Below are 25,600 nucleotides of genomic sequence, written 5' to 3'. Positions count from 1 at the left end.
TGATCTCTTTGTGTTCAAGAAGGAGGGATTCAATAATGCAACTTGACTGAAAGTTACAAAGTAAATTGAATAATATACCAGAGATCAGTAACATATAATAATAACAATAACAGTTTAAATTTATATAGCGCTTTTCTATGAACGCATACTCAAAGCGTGTACAATGGATCCATTATTCATTCACTCACACATTCACATATGGCTGTCACTCCATAATAAGCATCATCTAAAGAATCTATATTATAAAAGCCAAGTGGCTTCTGTGTGTGTGCATGTATGTATGTCTGTCTCAGGATTTACACAAAATCCAGAAACAGCTGACTGCTGCAGTTTGTCATACTTAAGTATTATTGGTCAAGTAACAGACTAGAGAAAATGACAAGTTGATAGGAACAATATTTTTGGAGATATTAGTAAATTTGGAACACAATAGCCTTACAATCACGTTGCTATGGCCACAACACTTTGGCGGTGATTGCTGGACAAATGTGGTACAGCATGCACAAATACACAACAGCATACAAACTATCACATCTAGAACCCACGGATCCCCACAGGTTAACTAGCTTAACGATAATCTCCAAGACATTTATTTATGTGAGGATGTGGTATTCAGGGATAGCGTTTCTGTGTCCTCTCCCTTTTTTCTATGAAAGTTTTGGTGGAAATTTGCATTAAAAACCTCCACAAGTTGCCAACAACCCATTTAAGGTTTAGGGACAGACTTCAGCCATTTTTAAAGTGATGTAGTTTAGGTTGTGTTAAATAAAAGAAAACTAAATGAAAGAAACTAGATGTTCACTTTCAAATGAAGCCTTATCTCATGCATATTGAATATAGAGGTCTTCAGTTTAACCTTAATCCCAAGATTGACCGTAGTTTTAAGCTTAAACCGTATTCCTTTTTATCACAGTTTTATGGTAATTTACTTAAGATAAATTGCTAGAAAATTACCATAATGACCCAGCTCTATCATTTTTGCATTTACAGCATTATCACACTACCAAGACTGTTAAAATGTGATAACGTACAGTTGCTATTTTTTTTTTTTTTTTTTTACAGTGTAGAGTCACTGGCAGTGTTAAAAGGTTAAATCAATGGTTACGTGAAAAAGTCAATGCTTCAGTCACTGTAGTTTCAGGTTGAAAACTTACTCTCTTCTATTGACTTATAAATCTCCATAGTTATTAACCATGCAGTGCACTGGAGGCATGAAGGGAGCGTCCGCCCTCTCATATTAACATGACCTCAAGTGATATGACCTCCATGCCCCGAAAATATGATAAAACAGGTTCAAAAACTGAGCAAATAACACACTTCATCCCATCACACCTGCAAAATCCTATTGTAGTTATGGTAGTGGTACTGTTCATTTACATGAATTCCTGGGCTCATACGCCATTGGGAATCCAGAATACAGTGCACACATGTGAATCATACCTGTTAATTTAATATGCACTGTGTTCCTGTGCAGTGACTGACAGTCCTCTGCCACCCTGCATTGCAGTGATGTCTCCAATACAGAGAAGGAAAACTCGGACAGAATACTAAAGCAGATCCGAATCGGGAAAGACCTATAAATGATGCAACGCTACAGGAAGTGGTCTGTATGGTTGCAGTGCAGAGGCAGTGGAAAGTGTGTCAGATTTTGGCATGAAATATTTTTAGAGATCTTCAACACTGTGAACTGCTAAATCAATACTGAAGACCAGACATGTTGTATCACTAATGAATAAAACATCATGTATGTTTTAAATCAGGCTTCACGGCACATTTTCATGCACAAGTGGGTCAGATTTTACAAAGAGCCTTAAGTCCTTAACAGTAAGAAAGACACTTTTTTAAACTGTGAAATGAAAGTAGACTAGTTTTTCTGTGTATTTAAGGGTTGGATATAAAGAGCAAATGAAAAACCTATTCATTTTTCAATAAGACATTTATGTCAAAAGGAAAAGCAGTTATTTGAAACTATGACAACCTTCATAACCATACATTTATTCAATCAGTATTTAAGGTATTCAGCTCTCAAGAGAAACTGTAAAATGATTCTTAGAACACAAAACCACTGCTTTAAGCTGACACATTCAGTGAAATCACCTCAGCTATTGGATGAATAAAAAATCCTGTCACCTCTCAAAAAAAAGATGAGTGGCTTGTCAACAAGTAACACTACACTGAAACATTCCTGCCAATTTTTGACATATAGCAAAACTGCATGAGGCAGAGGATAAATGTGTCCTTAACAAGCACGTCCTGTTGTATAAAAATGTCACAGGGTCAACATTTGTGACCCTTGCGTGATTGCCTTGCTTTACATAATGCCAAACCGAGCTTGTTGCATCCACTGTATTTCATCATGACTATGTTCCTTCAGGTAATTTGACCACATTTGTGGACATTTTGCATGACCGATCACATATAATTAGTATGAAATGAGGTTTGTTTATCCCTTTGTTGTCCTGAACAGAGTATTTTTTCCCAGAGTACCACTGCCGGTACTCCTCTAATCTCCCATGGAAATCTGTAATTCATAACAATATGGAATTTATTTAATGTTATCAGAAGAATTGATCTTGACATAAACTCAAATGATCTCATATTTATGACGATTTTCCTGTTTTGTCGGTCACTGGAAGCCTTGTCTTGTGATGAGGCCGTGGTATGTAACTTTTCGGTTTTGTACGACCGCCATGACAAACATATTTAAATGACAAGTTTAATAAGTTAGCTTTTAGTTTGCCATTATATGTCATATTGGTAAACAAAGAGCCTTTTTGTGTTAAAAAACAAAAGCATCCTTTCAGCAGGCTCATAATGGGATATCCTGCAGAAACAGAGACTGCATTAAGCATTAAGCAGATATTGAAAGCTCTGCGTACTATGAATAAGAAGATCTATTTAAAGTGACAAGCAAGTTCTCTGTGCATGAACAGGACAGAGCATGGGACAAATAAGTTCCGAACATACAGACATGAGCGTGAAAGGATGCAGCGACGAATACATAGAACTATACAACTGTAAATAAACATACTTCCATCCATCTATTACTAATCAGTGCAAGTCAAAAAGAGCTTTCACACTGCATCGCCCTGGTTTTTCACTGGAATAAAGCACTTGACTCTTGTAAAACGGCCTGCATGGGATTACCATCTTAAAGCAGGAAAAATAATAAATAATTCATTAAGATGATTTGTGAGAAAGAGTGACCTTTAATTGATTCGGTCACAATAAAGAGGTCCATATTAAGAAGACAGCCAGAGGCATTTTATAAAACTGTTGCAGATTTAATATGAGTAGGTTAACAAAGCAGACATGGGTGTGGTGCTAAATTCTGCAAACGCACAAAAACACTAATGATGCCCATGTGCATGCTGTTATCCATATATATCAGATATATATATTTATACATATCTGACACACTGCCCCGTTATCCTGCATTTACTGTTCTTACATCATCTACTGCTGCTCTGTGTGACTGATATGAGAGATAGAGTTCCATACAGCCTAATGAGGCATGGATAACAGATTAAATCATCACACATGTGTTCATTAAGATGCAACATGAAAAATGCACTCCAGAGAAAACTGAAGCTGTGGGAAAACTAATTATTTATGTACATGTCCGATATAAGAAATACGTGTTGGTATATGGAAGATTTGCATATTTATCAATGACTAAAGTCAAAGGGATAAAGAAATGACAAGGGTGCACATCAGAAATCAGGAACATGTTCAGAATTGAATACATAAGAAGGAATTTGGCTACCCAGTTGCTAACACTGTGGGTGACAAAAAATAATAGTGTAAGATGCAAAATGACAAAATAAGAAAACAGAGTTTTAAAAATACTGTTAATTGGTTTTGGGTGAAATTAGTGCTAGCTTTTTCTGCTTTGAGGCTAACTGTGAGCTCATTCACACATATAATATTAAACATAAATGGTTTTTGGATATACTCAGAAATAATAACAGGAAAGACAAATATGATCAAATCATCAAAATTACATTCATCAACATACAATCAATACTTCAATTATTCATGAAGCCCTTTTCATTGATAAACCTGACCTAAAGCTCCTGAGAAAAAGCCACTTCTCTGCCATTTGCAACGTCGCTGTACACAGGGTGTAAACCATCTGTCAGTACTCTACAGATGAATGAAGCTAGGAGGAGGCTAAATATGTGCCCGTGTGCCTAAAATGAATTCAATATGGCATGGCTTCTTTCCCATCTCTATTTTTTGGAAGCATACATGGAGCGGCGGCTGGAACCTCGAGTGCATCGGCACATGTTGCAGCAAACGAGGGGTTTAGAAAGGATATCAGTCTGCCGCTAATAATCTCTAACCCCTGAGGCTTTTTTCATGAATTCACCCGGCATATTTCACATAATCATTGAGACCAAGCCTCAAACACCTGAGTGACATGCTAATGAACTGGGAACAATGGAGCTCAATATTCTCATCCATGTAGCTTTGGTATTTAGTAAGCGTTCACTTTCATATGACAATAGCAGGCTGGGTTAAGCATTCAGCAAATGAACAGAAAAGGGTTGGAGGGCATGCTTTGCAAGCACAAAGAGGATGTCTTGTAGTTTCCCCTCAGTCTGTAAGATGCAGAGGGGCTGCAGTGGCGAGCAGGTGCCGTGCGGTGGCTGTATCAAAGGGGGCGTGCTGCCGACTTTGAGAAGCGAGCAGGGCGTTAGTAGCACATGACAGCCACCCGTACTGGTAGTAGAGCTATCAACACTCCTTTGCTGTACTTACCTAACATCTGACTGAAAAGCAGCTGCTCCAGGTCACCCAGCACTGTCACCACCAGCTCTGGGTCCACCTTCAGGAAAGCTTTGTCGTCCCCTTCATCCCCCTGGCCTTTGGATCCAGACACACCCCCGGCCCCAGCTCCCTGTTTCTTTGCACCGGCCTTGGCCTTGCTGGACAAGATCTCATCATCGGACTTCCCATCTTCAGGTGCTTTGCTAAGAGGCTTCACCTCAGCGTAAGGACCACGAGGTATTCGGCTCTGCTTGCTCAGGGCAGTAGGAGCAGCCAACGGGCTGAAGGGCTTGGGTTTGCCCTGGAACAGTGAATGCTCTGATTTGGAAAGGTTTCGAGAAAGAGGGGCACCCCCTCCGGCAGTGCTGCCCCCCCCTGCTGTCTTTGGCTTGCCCGTCTTGTTTTGCCCTGCCCCAGGCTTGGCCATGTCATCACACCACTTGGGCTCATAAAGGTGCAACTTTTTCTCGGCATCAGTGAGTACGGCCAAGTTTGTCATGGACCTCTGCTTGCGGAGACTGGAGGACACTGGTAGTCTGCCCTCAGAACTACCTGCCCTGTAAACCTTTAGTTCACCCCGCTGTGTGCTCTGGGGCACTCCAGACTTGGCCCTCTTAGCTGCCATACCAACTCCTTTGCCTTCTGCTTGGCCATATGCCTTTGTGCTGTCCGTTCTTTCCATCTTCAAATCTCCTTCTCTGCCTTTGACACTATTTCCAAGCATGCCTCCTGCATGAGACCATATAGAAAAGCATCAGCAGGGAGGAAACAGCTTCCCTGCTCAAACTATTTTCCTTGTGCAAATAAAAAGATATAAAAATGTTTCCTTTAAGGCAATCCTGCAGTGTTCTTTCTTCCTTCTGTCTCCTTCTCTCCCTCTCTCCTCCTGACAGGCTGCTGCAGCTGCAGCTGTTGCAGTGCTGCCCAGGCGCTCCCTTTCTCTCCTTTCCTCCCGTCCTCCTTTCCTCCGTTTTTTCCACACCTCTCCCTTCAGCGCTCCCTCCTGCCGCTGAACCGCGCAGCAGCAGAATGACAGCGGCGGCAGACGCAACACTCCCTCCTCCCCCTGCTTTCTGCTGCCTCTCCCTCGCCTCCGTCTTCCCTCCCATCCTCCCTCCTTCTTCCTCCTCCTCCTCCCCTCATTTTTCCTCTGCATTTTAAGATGCTTTGCTGTGTCTCAGCAGAGTATGTGAAATGCAGGAGAGCGATGAGAAATCATCATCAGTGGCTCTTAAACCCAGACACCATTCTCCTTCCACAGACCGCGTTTTCCCACCATCTCATCTGACTCCTTTGTTCTCCCCTCCCCCTCCCTCACCTCTACTGCTCCCTGTGCAATACGCTCAACATGATGCATGGTTTGTGATGGTAGTGGTATTGATATTAATGTGTGAATGGCCACACATTTAGGTATGTAATTACACACCATAGCATGAATCAGTTGTTGCATTACGATCGCTGTCAAAATCCCGCACAATGCAGCAACTGGAGGATCCAGATTATCATTTCATCCTGTCTGAGCTGCTTTACAATATCAATACCAGATTAGTGGATGGATGAAGCATATGCTAAAAACTAGCAGTGTGATGTCCTGACATAAACGGCCAAACGCATTCCTGTTGTAATATATGAACAATTAGAAAACCAAAATGTTTATGTGCATAATGAGAAGATGTTGAGGAAAGGGACTTTAAAAGTGGCTAGTTTGTTTTTGTAACAATGAAAAAACTTGGCTAAAAACCTGAAAATGTATCGGCCAAATGGGTGACTTCACTTCAGTCGAATGAGCAAACGACAAGATGTGCCAGTGTAAGCAAGTAACACACCCAAAACCACACTTTGGAAATATCTTCACGTCAGTATAAGACACATGTACACACACATACATGGAAACACACGTTTAAATGTAAAATCCAGCCATGGTGTTTCTTCATTTCTTGCTGACATATGAGTGTAATCATCTTTTTAAGATATTCCACGCAGCTGTCTCTCAGGAGGATTGAGGAGGCTCTGCAGCACTCGCATGCAGCGCTGCTCCATGGAAACCACCCTCTCTCATCGCCTGCATGTCATCTGCACCAGACCTCACTGCTCTGTACAAACACAGCTGCCAAAGAAACGTTTACTTTTTCCATAAATTACTGGGATGTAACCCATATGTTATCATGCACTCCAATTGTTTAATATACTGAAAACTATGCTTGTACATAAATTCCCCCTTCATTCTTAAAAGGATAATGACTGGACTTTTCTCTTTTTTCATACAGAGAACAGTACCCTTTGGATACGTCTGACCTGCTAGTTACAATGCCTGGAGACTACAGGCTCTGACTCTCACTGTGGGTTTGCATCACACTCCGCTGCTTTTAAAAAATATGGGCTCGGGGCACCTGGGGCCGCCCATGAACTGGTGAGTCTGTTTGATGTGGCAATTAGTTTCTGGAAAACAATGTCATGTCTTGTTCCTTCACATCACGGGTTTCAAAGCTCCCCTGCTGACTCTAAATCACTGTTTTTGACACTGTGAATAGCCTACTTGTGCCTACTTATGCTAGGAGGAATAACAAATATTGGGATTGCATGATGTATTTCACAAACACTTCCTTTCAGAAAGTTCATATCTGAAGTCTTGTTTTTGTCACAGTTCCATAACCAGGGCCAAGATCTATTACTCTAAACACAAAAATGTCCATGAAGTTAAAAACCTTCAATTGCCACCAGTTCTCAAGAGAGAGCAGGGTGGGGTTGCAGTACATCTTTCATTTGGTTTCCTACACATCTGGGCCTGATTCTCACATGCTGACTGTCCATCTGAGTAAGTATATATGCATGCATGTGTGTGTATGGCATAAAAACTACATGGATGTCTGTTATACATTTCCCTGGACAGCACGTGTAATCAGTTTTGGGCTGCTCAGCTGTAACGATGACGCAATGTAGCAGAGTCCTCCAGATGTATGCGAAGAGGTAAACAGCAGAAAATAACCACGGGTATTTAGTCACAGGTCGACAGAAATGTGGTTTAAAAAGACACGTGCAAAGCCAGCGTATAAAAAGTGAAGTCATGTTGTAATTGAAAATATACAAAACCCTTTATAAATATATAATATAATGTATATAATGTATAATAAAATGTAATGTAAATATATATAATGAAATGATTCACTGACGGCACAGACGTGGGGGCTTTTTTTCCCACCAAAATCTAAGAAACAGTGTGTTCATGACAAACTCAAGCTGCTGGAAACAATGTGAAGGTAAATCCATTATCCTTTTGTTTATAAATTTCCTAGAGTGATTAATTTACTGGTTTAATCCTGGAGCTGACAGTACTCCCTATTTTTAAGCAAGTCTTCTGACTAAAGTTTCTAACCAAACTTTTGTTTCTGCAGATGTTTCCACTGAATAAAACCACTGTTAAAAAAATCCTACATTTCATCTTCCAGCTAACTTGTATTTAGAGCCAGATGACAGCTTACAAAGACCTATTTCTCTGCTCCATACTCAAAAACAGAATTTAAGCATCCCTTTGGTCTGTCGAGTGGGGACGATGGGAACTCCCAGACAGGAGGTGAAAGGCGATCCTCCCATCAAACCACTCAGTCTCTCAGCCCAGCATCTGTCCACCATCAGCTGACGAGCACTCAGTCTCAGTCTCTGGTCTGGACTCTCCCTGAGGAGGCACACTGGAGGGTTTTTCTCCTCCAAGTCATTATGATAATTAAGAAGCCACTTAGAGGGTTTTATCACAGCACAATGCAATTATATTAGGTCATTTTAAAATCTACACCTTTAATGATTTGTATTAACAAATACATCCCATGTCTCAGTCAAAATAACTTATTGGAAGTTGCACAGTAATGTTCTTTAACTGAGTACAGCTGCGATGGGATGTTGCGAAAAACCAAACTGAATAAAACATGAAGACAAGTTCCCAGACAATCATTTCTGTGCAAAAATGCTTTTGTTTGCCTTCAGTCAGTGACCTTCTTAACCCTTTATAGGGCACTCATTGAAATATTCTGAAATTAAAAATTTCAACCTTAGTGTGTTATTGGACATTGTCATCTAACTCCTTTTGCCATAAAACATCCAAGCACCACTTGCTAAAAACTAAACACATGCAGTAAAAGAACTGTTTTAAGGTAATAAACCGGCAAAACACACTCCTATTCACTATTTACAGATAAAAAATTTCTATAAAATCTCTCTGAATCACTAGTCGCTTTTCCATTAACCCTCAAATTGCACAATAACTTGCGCATAAAAATTTACCTAACGTAAAAATGACAATTTCGCCAAAAGTCTCATTTTTGATTAAAAGTTTTTGCGCTGGCAAGAGGTGGTTTTTCGGGCGTAGCGCAAATGGTATATCATGCAAAACTGCAATGGAAAGACCTTTTTCACCACTAGAGTCAGGTGAATTAAAAAAACAGATGCTGACAGATGTTACAACAAGCAAAGAAGAAGAAATATGTCGCGGTATGTGTGGACACACCAGGAAACCCAATCATTTTTTAATTTATTATGAGATAGAGGGGTAATATAGAATAATAATGAATATATCTGTAAATCAACATCATATTTACATTCATCGCCATGTTTATGGAATGACTTCTCGTGTCATCTCACAATAATAAATAAACAAATCATTGCATTTGTGATTTCATAGAAAAACTGACATTACGCACTTCTGTTTTTTCGACATTTAGTAAATATCGGTAAAGTTTTTTGGAGATGTCCAATGGAAAAGCAACCACTGTATAGTGTTATAAAAACCAACATGCTTCTTGACCTTACTGAGGCATGGGATTGGTTGCATATTTAATGTTTGTGGAAATTACCAAAAATAGTCACTTGCCCAGTAAAGGGTTAAAGACATGAGCATTTGGTAAGTGAAGGCAGCACTGCAACAGGTTAAAAAGACATCACTCGACAGACTTTTTCATGTATTTGATTTCAGTGTTTCCTGACTGTTTCTATAGACACTTAATCTTCAAATAAGGCAAAGGGAGTGACGTCTTAAGCTGCTGCATTCACTTGAAGAATGTCAGTTAATGGAGGTCAGCGAGTTAAAACACTTTTGCACAGACTGGAACGAGCCAAGGACCATCAGAAACTAATAAACAAATAAATTTAAGAGACTAATTTACTGTCTTGAGGTTTTCATTAAAACCAGCAGTGACTGTTTTACACCTTTATTTGGTCAAGTTTAGTTAATGATGAAAACAATTTAACCCTTTCATGGATAGTGGTCACTACAGTGGACAGTTATTCTACAGCTGTTCTCTTATATATTCATTGGTTTTGTTGTTTTAGTTCCATATCAGCCAACACAGTGGCCACTCATGCACCATCCCATACACTGACATTAAGACCATTACTGTACCTTTGCTGTTCTTGAGAAAACTGAGCTGCACCGACATGTTTGAGTGTTAATCACTTATTTGTTAGACACAAAGGTTTTTTTGTATGTTATCTCCATGAAGTCAGTAGTAACTAGCATTAGAATATGTTAAAATGGGAGAAAACATCAGATTTGCAGCATTAAAAATGTTTTTATTTCATTGTTTTCATATTACTTTCTTACGGAACAGGATTAGGGCCACTGGACTTCAATCTCAGAATTCTGACTTTGAACTCAGAATTCTGACTTTTTCCCCTCAGAATTCTGACTTTTTTTCCTCAGAATTCTGACTTTTTTCTCAGAATTCTGACTTTAATCTCAGAATTCTGACTTTTTTTTCATAATAATAATAATAAAAAATATACATATGTTGGACCTTAATTTAATTTTACTGTATTTTTTTTCCAGTGGCCCTAATCCTCTTCTGTACTTTCTGATATTGGGTTTTAAACACACATTTCTTTACTTCAAAAATTAAATGCATGGACATTTTTGTAACTCCATGAAAAAAAAATTGATTGCATTGGGGTTTTTTTATGTATAAGGAGGAATAAAAACACTCAAGAAACAAGTCTTTACTAAGGTTCTCATAATTCAAGGAAAGAAAACATAGATCAGATTTTGTGGTTTAATCATATTGGTGGTACATGAAGAAATGTGATGTGTTGTTCCCTTGGTCTTCATCCGTGCTCTGTGAATGCACTTATAGTTATGTTTTGTGGTCAGCGCCTTCATTTCTGAGTCAGTACATGAGTGTCTACTTCCTCAGTTAAATCAATATCTCCTATCTTTAATTATGCAGTTCTTTACTTTCAATGTTTTAATTGGGACTAATGAATTGACAAACCGTATCGGACAGTATTTGCTAACAGTTAAATGACTTTGCTAAGCTGACCAAGCAAACATGGTGTGCGTCTGTGTACACAAGTAATGTCTGAATGCCAGTCTCCGAGAAAGAAATCGTAAAAAGCCGCCGCAGGCATAAAAAAAAAACAACAAAACAGCACCAACATTTATGACAGAAATTAAACCATGAAAGCAAAGCCTGAGAAACATTCAAGAAAACAGCTCTGGATTCACTGCACTGTGTGTTGTGAGGGAAGCGCCCTTTGCCAAGAATCCTTGTTTTCCCACATGTGCATAAAGACAGAAGTGAAGTACTTCCTGATGCACATAACAGGTGCTACAAACAGTTTTCGTTGGGAGTTGGCACGAGATTTGGTGAGAACAACTGTCATGATGAACTGAGTCCAGAGTCAACATTGAGTCTTATAAAAGTTTGGGTGTTACAGGATGCAATATAATACAACTGGAACACTGTTGTACTTGGGGAATTTAAAGGATATGCTCAATTTTTCAACTTTTCCTTAAACATTGTGAGCTTGGAGGGCATTTACTTGCATTAAATCAGATCTTTGGAGTTTGTTCTCCACCTCAGTGAAAACACATTTAAGAGCAGATGTCTTAAACACCAGTACAGACACAGGAATGATCCAAAGTTCATCCAGTTCATATTATATTCAGGTAGACTTGACAATAGTTACCCTTCATTTAATCCCCCACTCTGGTTTAGTATTACTAAAGAGTGGAGCAATATTTTTAAAGGGCAATGGGTAAATTCAGTTGGAGGTTATCAGACTTCATGACTCCTCACTGCCTCACTTCAGGATCTCAGATGACAGACTTCGTATTTCACCACTGAAGAAAACCCACGTGCATGTGAAGGCCTTCATTATGCGTTACATGTGTCTGATACACTGCAAAAATCTAAATCTTACCAAGTGTATTTTTCTCATTTCTAGTCAAAATATCTCATCACCCAAAGAGTTACTTGTAAGCGACATATAAGAACTTATTTTTTGACAATAGATCATGAAAATCTTATTTCAAGAAATCTTACCAAGATAATTTTCTCTTGTCCCATTGGCAGACTTTTTTGCTTAATTCACAATTTTTTTTTTTTTTTTGCTTAATTCAAGCAAAAAAATCTGCTAATGGAACAAGTGAAAATTATCTTGATAAGATTTCTTGAAATAAGATTTTCAAGATCTATTGTCTAAAAATAAGTGCTTATATCTCACTTACAAGCTAATCTTTAGGTGATTATGTCTTATTTTAAGTGTGATGAGATATTTTGACAAGAAATGAGAAAAACACACTTGATAACATTATGATTTTTGCAGTGTATGTGAGCAATTCTTTTTCTGCATTTTTTAGATCTGTATTTGATAGCTAACATTCGATAGCTATAGATGTGGATTAACAGGCAGCAAAGGTCAAAGTACTTGAAATGACCCAGGACCACAATCAAGGTACCAAGGATTTAATCTGTTCAGTAACCAGGGTGTCTTAATCTGTGAGCTCTACTGGGATGGACTTTATTGGCTGTGTTCCTACCTGGTATTAACATAGATCTTTGGTGACAGATCTCAGTGCTGTCTGTCTGTTTGGTTTAGAATATTTATATTTCCAAACTTCATATACAAATAAGGAAGAACATGGATCTAGTCCTCGGTGTGATCCAAACAAACTAAACTGAAAAAGATCTGTGATATAACTGTACTGATTTGTTCGTGATGTTGGACAGAATATGCACTTTCCCTCTAACAGCTTTAATAGCTGAGCAGGGGGTCTTTCAATGTGGCTCAAAACCATAGACTGCCTATAATTATTGGATGGAGGAACAAGGACATCAGTCATTCCTTTCTGAGCTGCCATTTTAAAGCCAGTCATTGGTAATTTAGTCATCACCATGTTGGAATTAATGAGCCACAGGTAATTTGCACAGAAGGGGCTGAGCTCTGGGTGCATGAGGGGTCGGCGCTATGTTCAAACTGCAGGTCTTGCAGGTCAATGTTTAATTTATATTTCTGCTTGTGGTTGTCCACATTACAACTGAATTGCGACTGCCATCAGACTCATGTGTGAACAGTCTACAGCCCTGAAGGATGTGCACAGAAGAAGATGTGGCGGCACATGCAGAACACTGTTTACAGATCTTGTCCCACCTCGATGTCTGTCATTTCACTGACGTAAAGTCAGATGAACTGCGACATGACCGTTCAGACTGAAGTCGCATTGCAAAACATCAGATATGTATCCCATTTAGGACCAGATATGAAAGTGGCTTCAGTCTGGTTTGAAAAAATAAGATTTGTGCCGCTCAGACTGTCACAAAAATCAGATATGAGTCACATGAGCAAAAAAGTCAGATTTGGGTCACTTTTGCCTGCAGTGTGAACACAGCCTTACTGGTGAACCTCTGTGCTAGTTTACCTGTGGATAGTAAACAGGCCTTGTATCACAAAGTCAGTGGAATCTATTAATAATTACATCTGCAGTGGAGCCATCTGGAAAAACGGTGTTTTATTAAATAGGCTAAAACTTTGGTGACATCAAAGCTTGTAGCTGACCTGTACGGAAGAGGATTAGGGCCACTGGAAAAAGGAAAAAAATTAAGGTCCAAAATATATATATATATATATATATATATATATATATATATATATATATATATATATATATATATATATATATATATATATATATATATGAGAAAAAAGTCAGAATTCTGAGATTAAAGTCAGAATTCTGACTTTTTTCTCAGAATTCTGTTTTTTTTTTTCCTGACATTCAAAGAGAGTGTCACTTTCGCTTTATGACATGCAGGAGTACAGCAGGCTGACATAAATCCCTCAGATTTAGGTGACTTTTTGTGCATCTGAGGGGTTCCAGAGGAAGCCATTTCACTATTCGATGAGCAGAAGATGAATGAATGTTGTTTTGAAACTTTTGTATGTAAATTTGAAGAAAAACCCACTGACATCGTTTCCTTTTTGTACATGGTATGCTCTTTAGCTAATGTGGTTGGACTGCTCCACAGATGCGCTGCAAATTTCCGTACACAAGTTTCAAAAGATAACATTCACTCACTTTTTGCTAATTTAATAATAAAATGGCTTCCTCCAGAATCCCTAGGATGCGTAAAAACTCACCTAAATCTGTCATTATGTCAGCCTGCTGTACTTTTTTTTCTGAAAAGGCTACTATATGTACTACTACTACAATTACATTAAACAAAGAGACAGAAATGTAGTGATTCTGTGGGTAAAATGTGGGCTATCAAATTTATTTGACTGTATCAAATGCCCTCAGAAATATTTCAGAATTGATGAACCTACCTCAGATAGCTAATGATAATGATCATACAGAGCTGTGCTTAAGCTAACTGTATTAAGCATTAGTAGGCATACTACTGAGTAAAGAAAATGAATACACACAAAAATCTGCTGTACTCCTCCTGTATGCCGTAAGGCGTAAATGACACTCTCCCTGAAAGTCAGAAAAAAAAAAAAAAAACTGATTTCAGAAGAAAAAAGTCAGAATTCTGACTTTAATCTCAGAATTCTGACTTTTTTCTCATAATAATAATAAAAATATATATAGTGGACCTTAATTTTATTTAATTTTTTTTTCCAGTGGCCCTAATCTTCTTCCATACACCTGAGATCTAATTAACAGAAGAAAAAGTTAATAATGGACCAGATCACTTATTAGACGTTTCAAATAAACAGATGAGGCCGATATAAATATTGGCTTAGTATTTTTATAGAGAGGTTCAGTGTAAGTTTATAAGGGCAAGGGCTCTGGGAGTATCTTTGAGTGGTATGAAGTTGGGGTCCTAGCGCCCTGTCCAAAACATATTTTTGTACATACACCCTACACTAAAAGAATGTATTACACAACTTTATTAAATATTCACAGTAAATTGGCTAATGATAACATTCTACATTACATTATTTCTGTATAGTAGCCCACTGCTATGAATCACAGACTGTGACATAAATCAATATTTTATGTCAAGTAATTGATTTTTTTGGAAAGATTCTGTGTAATAAGCAGGATATGTAAAGAGAGCCGTTATTGCTATTATTGCAAAAATAAAGCCCTTTGGGTTCATTCATGCTCTGCATGACTTGTTGGCTGGACATGATCCCTCAAACGGCCATATAAAACCTTCAAATACAACCTAAATAATCAGATGAGAGTGTCCCCTTGTGACCAGACCACCCTAGATTATTGTAGATAAAGATTAACGCCTCCGTGCACAATCTTTGAATTCTTTCTTTAACTCAATAAAGACTAATTAAATAGTACAAGAATAGCTTGAATTTCATAGGTACAATTTAAAGTGTGACAGTGAAGAAACATGCTTTTTTCTCTCCATTATCCAATCATCTTGTGACCCTCTGATTAAGTGTGTTATGGACCACTGGTTTGAAGGATCATGTGTTTTCATAATGAAAAGAGGTTTCCTGAATACTTACCGGGCTCATCACAGCAGACCTCCATGGAGTCAGAGGAGCAGTCACTCAAATCATCCAGTGTGGCATCCATCTCCTCCTGGACCTGAAACCTACAGGAAAAGACCAAAAAAAGGACAAACATAGAGACAAAATAGTATCAACATACAACTAAGACAAAGAAACGGAGTAATTGTCAAGAGGTATATCCAATGACCACATCAACCCATAAAGACCCAAAAATCCACTGGTGACCAAAAGCGTCTACTGATGTAAAATGTTCAATAACTGTTGATCCACAAATCCTATCAATACATGAGAATAATTGGTGTAAAATACAGTTTGTCATCTTTTCATGGTCATCAGATATGATCCATTTGGACGTTCAGAGGCTCCATAGAGAATGTGGAAACACCGTCATCTTCTACTACATTGATTCACCAGAAAAACCAATACAGTTTGATAAATGACAGTAGATGGACACACTGAGTTATTCTTCAGTTAATGATATATTTTCCTGAAAAAGTCACATTTTCTTCACTTTTCTGTTTCTGATATAATAACCCTCAACTTTCAGCTGAGTTTTATATGAAAATCTCCATGATCAGTAAATTCAATATGGGAAAATACCAAGTTTTCACTAAAAAAAATGGAGGATAATATTATAATAAATGGTGATAAATCACTTAAGAAAGGTTAAATGTAGAGAGAAAATCATTTGGAAACTGCCACAAAAGTAGCATTAGGTCTTTATGGGTTACATCTGTAGTGTCCTAAAAGTGACAAACTGCAGCAGAGCTTATCTTCTCATCTGAAAACATGAAACACTGCCCTCACCTGAACCTGAAGGGAGCAACAGCAGCCATGTTCACCTTCCCTGGCTCACTAGCTCTGTGTGGCATGTTGAATGTTTGATAGGAAGACCTGGATTTGTCACTGGACACCCCTCCTTCAGAAGCCCTCAGGTCCTGGTTAGAGGTATTTCTCATGTCTTTGTGGACGTTCCCCATCACAGCCAGAGACATCCCAGATATTTCATTCCCATTCGAACCTTTAGAATAAAGCAGACGTGCTCCTCCTTGGCCTGATTGCACGTTACTTGAGAACTGGCGCAAGGTGTTGTTCTCCTCTGTATTGTCCACCATCCTCAGACGATATTTACCAAAGGTCCAGTTCTTGTTCGTGTTTCGTCTCAGCTGGAGGTCTCGCAAAGCTTTCTGGGTCAGAGCACTGGCACGGATGTCCAGGGTGTCCTTTGATCTTGGGACCTCTCTCTTCGGTACCTGAGGACTGCTGTACGCCGAGCACGTCCCATCGGTTCGCTCCGTAGCTGCTGGGCTTCGATGGGAATACATGCCGGCCTTTTGCTGCAGCAGGTGGTTCTTCAGGGCGGTGCCTCTGAGCAGCTCCGTAGAACCTGAGGACGTGGACAACGAGGAGTAGGAGGGCCGGCGTTTGGCTGCTTGCTGATACTGCACTGTGGGATTGGGGAGGCTGCTGTACTGTTGTCTGGGATCCATCTTGGCGAGGGGCACCATGCTGCGGGGCAAAGGCAGAGTTGAGCTGACAGTTGCGTCACTCTGACTCTGAGATATGACTTTGATATTCACTCCACCACTCATGGCTGGTCAGGGTCACTCAAGTCAGATCTGAAAAGAAAAGCAGAGACCATGCAACAATAATGCCATAGAGAAATAACACTGTTGTGCTAGTATATAATTCAGATTAGAGCCAGACTCAGTGAAAATTATTGAAATCACAAATGATTTTATATTGTGACACACTTCCACTATGTCTCAACATATTATTTTAACCCATAAAGACCCAAACATCCACCATCTACCAAAACCATCTACTGATCTCAAATGTTTAATACCTGTTAATCTACTAATCTTAATAATAAATGTAAACAGTTGGTGTAAAATGCAGTTTGTCATCTTTTCATGCTCATCAGGTATGACCCATTTGGACATTTAGAGACTCCATAACACCGTCATCTTTTCCAACATTGATTCACCAGTAAAACTCATGGAGTCTGATAAATGACAGTAGATGGAGACACTTGTTTTATGTTAAGTTAATGGTATATTTTGCTGAAAAAGTCTGTTTTTCTTCAGTTTTCTCTGTTTCTCATATAATAACCTTTGAATTTACTCTGAGCTTTTTTGGAACATCTACATGATCAGGAAATTAAAAATAGGAAAATACATGATTTTCATTGAAAAAACACAAAATAAAGAGAATAATATTACAATAAATGGTGATCAATCACTTAAAAAATTGTAGATATAGAGAAAAAAATCACTTGGGAACTGCCACAAAAGTTGCACTGGGTCTTTATGGGTTAAATGAATAAATTGTGGTGCAACAGAGACACTGTGGCCTATAAATTAGGTTGCTCAGATATGAGGGAACATACTTGTTTGGTACAAACAACAGTGAAAATTGTATTAGCCTAATTCATTTATATTTGGGGGGGGGGGGGGACAATAAAATTACTATTTCCTGTAAAAGTGATTCATAACGCCATTTCACTGTGTCAAAATAATTCTGATATGATTTTTTTTTTCAGTCCTAGTGTCAATCCATGTAAATATATTCGTAAAGAAAACTCTAACCTGCAGCTGTAATGTCAGTGAATGAGAATTTTGTGACAAACTATCAGACGTAGTGGCTTTAGCTGAACTATTTCATTTAACTATCTATTATATTTATTTAAATAAATAAGCAAACACTGATGTTGGCTTGACACAGCATGAGTGAACAAGGTATCTCCTTCCACAGATTTTCATGTGGAGGCAAACAAATAGCACACTGCATGATGAAAAGATGAAATGAAAAAAAATTACACTGAGTTGAAAATGTCAGAAAATGTCAGTGATGACAGTACATCAGCTGATATTGGGCTGAAAGTGCACCAGACCCGAGGCATTGTTGCATAAAAGGATTTGTTCCAGTTTAACGCCATTACATTCATTCACAAATATGTCTCCCAATGGCAAATTCTTGATCACACAAAAGAATGCACATCTATTTAGTCGATGTCTGTAATTGTCATGAAGATAATCTGGACTTTATTCAACTGTTTTCACATATCATTGGCTTCTGTAGTGTTTGCAGAGTCTGTGAAATCACATCTAACAGGTAGTACTGGCATTTAAGTATGGAATGCAAATATTAGAAAAGAAGAAACAAACCTGGTATGTGAAAATGTATATATGACAGATGCAGAAATGTCAGTTTAGGGCAGTGTTTTTCAACCTTGGGGTCGGAACCCCATGTGGGGTCACCTGGAATTCAAATGGGGTCGCCTGAAATTTCTAGCAATTGATAAAAATAGAAAAAATTTTACTAACAAAAACGTATGGTGAGTTGAGAGAGACAATCCCAATACATAAAAGACATGACAAACTCTGAAGCTGAAACTGAAGCACTGTTGTACTGCTTGTCTTTCAAATGTTCACTGTGGTCGTTTTAAGATGCTGTAGCTGTCATAATTCATAGTTTGAGTTATTGTTTGTTCAGTATTAATTGTCAGCCTTGTAAATACAAGCTGGACTGACTGTACATATCCTGACCAAAGAAAATAAAATTCTCACTTTGTGCAGTAATCTACGCCTGGCTTTTCTGCCTCCGTCCATAATAATATACATAATATAGCATAAATGTTGTCTAAAATTGACATTTATTTGCAACACAGTATGGCAAATATCAAAAACAAATTAATTTTACCATAAAAAAAATGTCTGTTTTGAATGTCTGAGGCCGCCAGAAATTTATGATGTTAAAATGGGGTCACGAACCAAAAAAGGCTGGGAATCACTGGTTTAGGGTACATGTTGGTTCATATAGGAGCTGGCTCTAGGTAGAAAGCAGACAAACTACTTGGAAACAGCTGTGCATTCCTGGGTGTCTGTCTCACAGAGAAAACTTTGTAACCACAGACGACCTGATTGAACATATGTAAGCGGGAAAAAGGAGAAGATGGTTTTAGGGGAACGACTATTATACCATTACGTATCAATTACAACATCAAAGTAGATGAACAGTCGGAGAACCGGATTAGTCACCAGTTCCAACAGCTCAGACGAAGAAAGTGACCAGAAGGCGAAACAGTTTTGACTGAAATCCTCAAATAAGATTAAATAATCAATAATGTGACGCAAAACTGATCAAAGTCTGGGCTATATCTTTAAAAGACGCCATATGTTTCAACAGATTTGCCTAATTTATTCCTGGTCCTTTAGCCACAACCTCCAGTGTGAGGCGTGCTGTGAAAGCCAGAGACAGACTGACACCACTTGGCACATGCAGCAGGAGAGTGGCTCCTTTCAGGCCATGCCAACACCGGCTGTACCCCTCCACCCACCCCCACCACTACCACCACCACCCAGCACTCAGATGCAACCCCTCCTTCACATATATGGTTATGGAGGCGTCAACAATCCCAGCACCAACATGATAAACACTACATTTACTCTTAGACTTCAAAATGTCCCCAAAAAAAAAAAAACTTGAGATTTTCCACTTAACTTTATGTCCAATGTGTTAAGTCGACTGTAGGCTGTTAGAAATGCATGTTGGTCAAGCTCCAACATTTTGAATAACATTTTAATACAAGCAGGCAAAATACAAGCAGAATACAAAATATGGAACAATTATGTTCAAAATATTGACTGTCACTGATATGTCGATTTGCAATATGTAAAATGTTTGCGACTGTGAGTTAATACTGGAATTGGTTTGTGCAACAGATGCATAAAGGAATATGTGTCACTTCCCCCCCTGGCCACGCCCCTCTAAATCAGACTGAGTGGCAAAAACCAACCTGCTCAACATGACGGAGTATAGCAGTAAACACAGCGAGACTGGGAAAATGTGAAATACAAAATTAAATAAAGGACAATTCGACTCGACATGGATCTGTATGAGCTACCAAAGAACAAATGGTTCATGAACATTGACATGTGGACAGAAATTGTGTATCCAGACATCCAGGGTGTAGGGGATCAGTGCTATTTTTACCTGAAACAAATATACATGGTTTCATCATTACTGACAACCAGGGTCCAAAACTAGGGCAGAGAACCAGCTGATCCAAAGTGCATTTACAGTAGACCGTGTACTGACCCCAGTGAATATATGCATGATCTACTGGTACTGAGGAGATTTACTGAGTCTAGTTCATATCAAGCACTTTATACAACACAGATACTACTGCTGTGGACCAGCAGGGTATGACTTTATTCTTGTAAATTATGATATTTTTCCCACCAGTTTTTAAATTACGAGATTATTCTTGTAATATTATAGCTTTACTGTCGGAATCTGACGACTTTAATCTCACAAACGAATGACATTTTTGTTAAATTATGATGTTTTTTATAACTACGATTTTATTCTCATGACATTGTGATTCTTTTTGTATTCGACTTTATTATCATAAAATTATGGGTTTTATATTGATATTTTATGACTTTATACTCGTAGTGACAAGTGTTTTTATTTTCTTTAGTGGCCCTAATACTCCATTGTACCTTTATGCTGGAGTACCCCCGTATTTGAAAAATAGGACCAATGGCCCTGTAGCCTACCGTCCAAATTAAAAGCGTTGGGAAATGTATCCAGATGCCATTTATTATCACCCAGTTATGTGTATTTATTATATTACAGAAATAGCCCATGTTTTGGTCATATTCCAATCAGATCTGTAAAAAATTCAAATTCCAACTTGATATCATTGATACCTACTGATTTATTGTATCAATCCCTTTCCTATCTCTTATAATGGGAAAATTTTTCAAAGTCGCACCAAATCCAGAATCAGATCCGGATCGAAATAATGTCAATACCTTGTGTTGACATCATCATAAAGAACCTGTATACCAAGTTTGAAGTCAATCAGAACTGGAGTTTGGGAGAAAAAGACAATTGAAATTTTTTCCCCATAAGAGCCCATGTTAAATTTTGCGTAAGTTCCTGGATCCAGAAGAAGATCCTGATCAGCATGTGGCCATTATGTTTTGGTCATCTCCCCATCAGGGCTGGACTGTAGAAATTTACACTGGATATCATTTATATTTACTGAGTTATTGCATCGATCCACTTCCTTTCTGTTATAATGGGGAAATTATTCAAAGTTGCACCAAATCCAGAATCAGATCCGGATCCAAATAATTTCACCAACTTTTGTTGACATTATCATAAAGAAGCTGTATACCAAGTTTGAAGTCAATCGGAATTGTAGTTTCAGAGAAGAAGACAATTGAAATTTTTGTAACAGACGACAGACGCCGCCACATGACAACAACAGCTTATGGCCTGTCGGCCGGTAAGCTAACTAGGTTAGCCTCAGTTTAAGTTAGTTTACTAATCATGTAGGAGCACAAAGTTCATAATCACAAAATAAAGACAAAAACCATGAAAGATCTAATCATGAAACCAAGAGCTTTACCAAGAAGTAACGTTAGCCAAAACGTCAGTTAAGGTATGATTTTACCCAAAAATACCGCATAAATTTATGTTACCTGACACCTAGGTTTGGTTTCCTGGATTTGTGGATCCATCTACTTCTCTTCTCTTTGGCTTTCAGTGCCTGTAAAACGATAGCTCTGACTGCTTTTCCAACCTGTTTGTTCTGTCCTCTGTCACACAGAGTGTGATTTGACAGGCAGCTAAACTCTTTCCCAATCAACAAGACGTAGGTTCAGAGGTTCGGACTGTTGTTTTATTCTCAGAAGGGGTAAAACTAAAAAAGGAGAAATACATCTTACATCAGTGTCATGTAAGTTTACAACTCATTCTAAATAGCTAATGGCTAAACAAAAGCTACAATTCAATGCAGCTAACACTAGCAGACCAAAAACCATTTAACCGTACACACTCCTCTGTATAAAAACAAAAATGCACATCACTCAATGTCTTATCAAACTTGTAATCATAAGAAACATACCGAAGATGCTGCACACGGAACGGAATCAAGAACAGAAGCAGAGAAATTCATGAAACCGCTGCACATTACGTCCTCTTCAATTAACGTAATAAAGACATCCTCACCACTAGGGAGAGACAACATGCGGAATAACTTTTGCAGAACCCAACACTGTTCATACAATCAACTGCACAACAGCTCTTCCTCATTTTTTATTGAATATTCTTCTTAAGTTTAGATGGTAATGAAGCTAACGCTGTCACTCATCTCCCTCTTTCTGCCACTCAGTGGGCGGAACCGCGGTGACTTCCGCTAGCGATGACGTCACGTGCATACCCTCTATAGCAGGGGTGTCAAACTCAGATCCTCGAGGGTCAGTATCTAACATGTTTTCGATGTTTCCCTCTTCCAACACACCTGATTCAAATGGTAAGCCTATCATCAAGCTCTGCAGAAGCCTGATAACGACTGTAAGGTGTGCGGGAAGAGGGAAATATCTAAAACATGCAGGATACTGGCCCTAGAGGATCTGAGTTTGACACCCCTGCTCTACAGTATAGTTGTTGGTTTTTTTTGTCTGTAAAATGGCGCCCCCTCCAGCAGATGGTGCTCTACTCAGTCTCTTGTGTCGCTTATACCCAGAGCCGGTCCGGACTCTAACATTGCATAATTAACATTTGCGTTAACATTAGGGTCATTTTCACAGGCTTGAGCTAAATATTGGTGACAGTTAATGTTGTTTAGTTCCATTTCTCTCACCCATTCCTCCGCTCTATCGTCTCCACTGTCAAACCGCAGTGAAGCTGAACCGGAAGTGGAGACTCCAGTGTTGGTTTTTCCAAATGATGCAAAATGACGGTTCACAGAGGCTTTTTCATTCATCCCTCTTTTTTTCTTAATCATGCTGTGAACTGTCACATCCGATTTGTGTCCGCATTGACTGCAGTCCCAGTACACTAGTACATGCAGATATCAACAGTAGATACGGAAACTCCGGCCAACTCTTTGGTGGTCTGCCCCTAGTGGCCGGACTTATCACTGCATGGCAAAGTCTTATGGACAGACAGGTGGAGGACCAACTAATGACAATACCCTAAAAACTTTATCAAACCAAGAAAGAAAACACTCAGCTGCACATGTCCATGTAACATACAGACATTAAAATTGAGAAATATATATTCAGCTGAACATATTGTGATTAAAATGGAGGATTCTGTTGGGTTTCTGTAAATTGACTTAGAGTCTGGTTTTGACCAACTCTATATATAAAGTGTCATGAGATAACTTTTTGTTGTGATCTGGCACTATATAAATAAAATTTGATTAATTGAGTGATTTGATTGGTTTTCCCCTGGAAGTTGCTTTGGAAAAAAGTGTCTGCCAAACGCATAAATGTAAATGTAAAATCAGTTTTATGGAGGAAATCAACTTTATGGAAAGATTGACTTATTACCTACTCCTCAGTGAACATATCTTAATAAAGTGCTGGAGAAAATGACTGGACTATAAACAAAACAATGCATAATTACTACTGTCTATCATTTAAATATTTTGTGTTCAACCAGTGACCCCTGTGTTGTATTGTCTGTTGATAAAACAAATAAAAATAAAGTATATTAAAAAAAATCAGTTTTAAAATGTCAGTATAAACACAGTCCTAATTTAACAAATATAGACATATGCAAACATAAACTGATGCTCATCTTCTAATGAACTTCTTTTTTTTTTTTTTTTTTTTTTTACAGAAACTAAAACAAACTCACACACTGATGTCTCTGCATCTAAATGACAGGACTGGATAAGGCTGTTTGGTTGGTCTTACCTCCATGAACAAATGCCCGACATTAGTCAGTCTTCAGCGGAGACAGTGTGGAGACAACAATGTGGTGTGGTCCAGACTAACCTGCTCTCAACAGAGATGAGCTACACTTAACAGTATGATGCATATTACAGTAATACATTTTAGACCCACGTGCTGCTTTAAAGTGAGCTGGGCCAAATCGATGCAGGACAATAACAAGCCATGGAGGAAACCTGGAGAAAAACTCCACGGCTTCAGTCTTTTGCCTGAGGTTGGTGTCACGCACGACACCTATAGACTAATTATTAGTGACTCATATTTCCGTGTTTGTCTGGTGACATCAAGGTTTGTTTCCCCCCTGGGGGCTCATGCTTCTTAAAAGTCACACTGACAGTACGAATGTGACTTCAGTCTCCTTTTTAACACGCCATCATCAAAGCATCCAGACAGTGGTGCATGGATCTCAAGCCGCCTATGTAAGTCCTGGAGAACCTATAATCAGCCTGAGGCCCAGACTAAAGATACATGTACAAACCAGCAACATGTCAGCACAGGATCACTTTACTCTGCACGCCGCCATCGGGTTTGATAATACATTTATAAGCCGTCAGTACATCTCTGAAATGTTACAAATCCATTCTGGATCCAAAGAAATGTATAAATTATAGCCCTGACTGTCCAAAACATAGATGACCAAATCTGGAAATCATCATTCTGTCATCCTGAAGCCTGCTGTAATTACCATTAGTTTCCTGCCAAATGCATCTTCTTCCCAACAGTCTCACCTTATGAGATGATGAATGTTTCCTTAGACTTACACATGTTTAATGAGTCTTTAAATTGCTGTGGCACAGACAGAAATTTTCAGCATCTGTGCTCCAGTTTCGGGCTGAGAGCTAATAGATAATGGAGTTGAACGAGTGCATCATTATCTACATAATTCAATCTTCTGGAGACTGTTGTACTATCTAGTTTTACAAGAGGCCTGATCTAATTTTTATATATAGCGCCAAGCCCCAGATTCCTGATTTTCACTGCTTGTCTTTGTATCTTTGTTAGAATGGGATTCTTCCAGAGCAAACGCAAATCACGTGATCAAATATACACACTGAAGACGCATTGATGTGATGGGTATAAAAGTAGACACAACTGAAGTGTGGTTCCTCTTTCATTTGGCTGAAGGCGTGCTGTTAGGTGACACCAGTACAGACTGTGTTGCTATTGTTTGTGACAACTAAAAGCTGTATTTTGTGTTTTGGTTCTCCTCCAGCAGCTTTATTTTCCAGTTATTTGATATGCTTAGTTTTAGACTCAAAGATAGTTTAGTATATCAAGACAGGTTATTGTTTACTTATGTACTGTTTTGATAAAATGTATTAAATTTT

At 38.6% G+C, this 25,600-nt stretch overlaps 1 protein-coding gene across 4 annotated transcripts in view; it reads right to left on the bottom strand.

Annotated features, from left to right (window-relative positions):
• nav1b (neuron navigator 1b) overlaps nucleotides 1-25,600 on the bottom strand; it is a 103,214-nt gene that overhangs the window by 62,562 nt on the left and 15,052 nt on the right. For 3 of the 4 annotated variants that reach the window (XM_030134081.1, XM_030134082.1, XM_030134083.1), the window contains exons 2-4: nucleotides 16,321-17,132; nucleotides 15,508-15,596; nucleotides 4,765-5,502 (exon numbers count right to left, since the gene is read on the bottom strand). In XM_030134081.1, the coding sequence (XP_029989941.1) occupies nucleotides 4,765-5,502; nucleotides 15,508-15,596; nucleotides 16,321-17,105 (1,612 nt within the window). In that variant the 5' untranslated portion in view covers nucleotides 17,106-17,132. Of the gene's footprint in view, nucleotides 1-4,764; nucleotides 5,503-15,507; nucleotides 15,597-16,320; nucleotides 17,133-25,600 lie in introns of those variants that run through there. The other variant, XM_030134084.1, reaches the window with a different exon arrangement.

Source organism: Sphaeramia orbicularis, chromosome 5, assembly GCF_902148855.1.
Source record: "Sphaeramia orbicularis chromosome 5, fSphaOr1.1, whole genome shotgun sequence".
NCBI classification, from domain to species: Eukaryota; Metazoa; Chordata; class Actinopteri; order Kurtiformes; family Apogonidae; genus Sphaeramia; species Sphaeramia orbicularis.
This window is presented reverse-complemented; position numbering and strand designations above follow the sequence as displayed.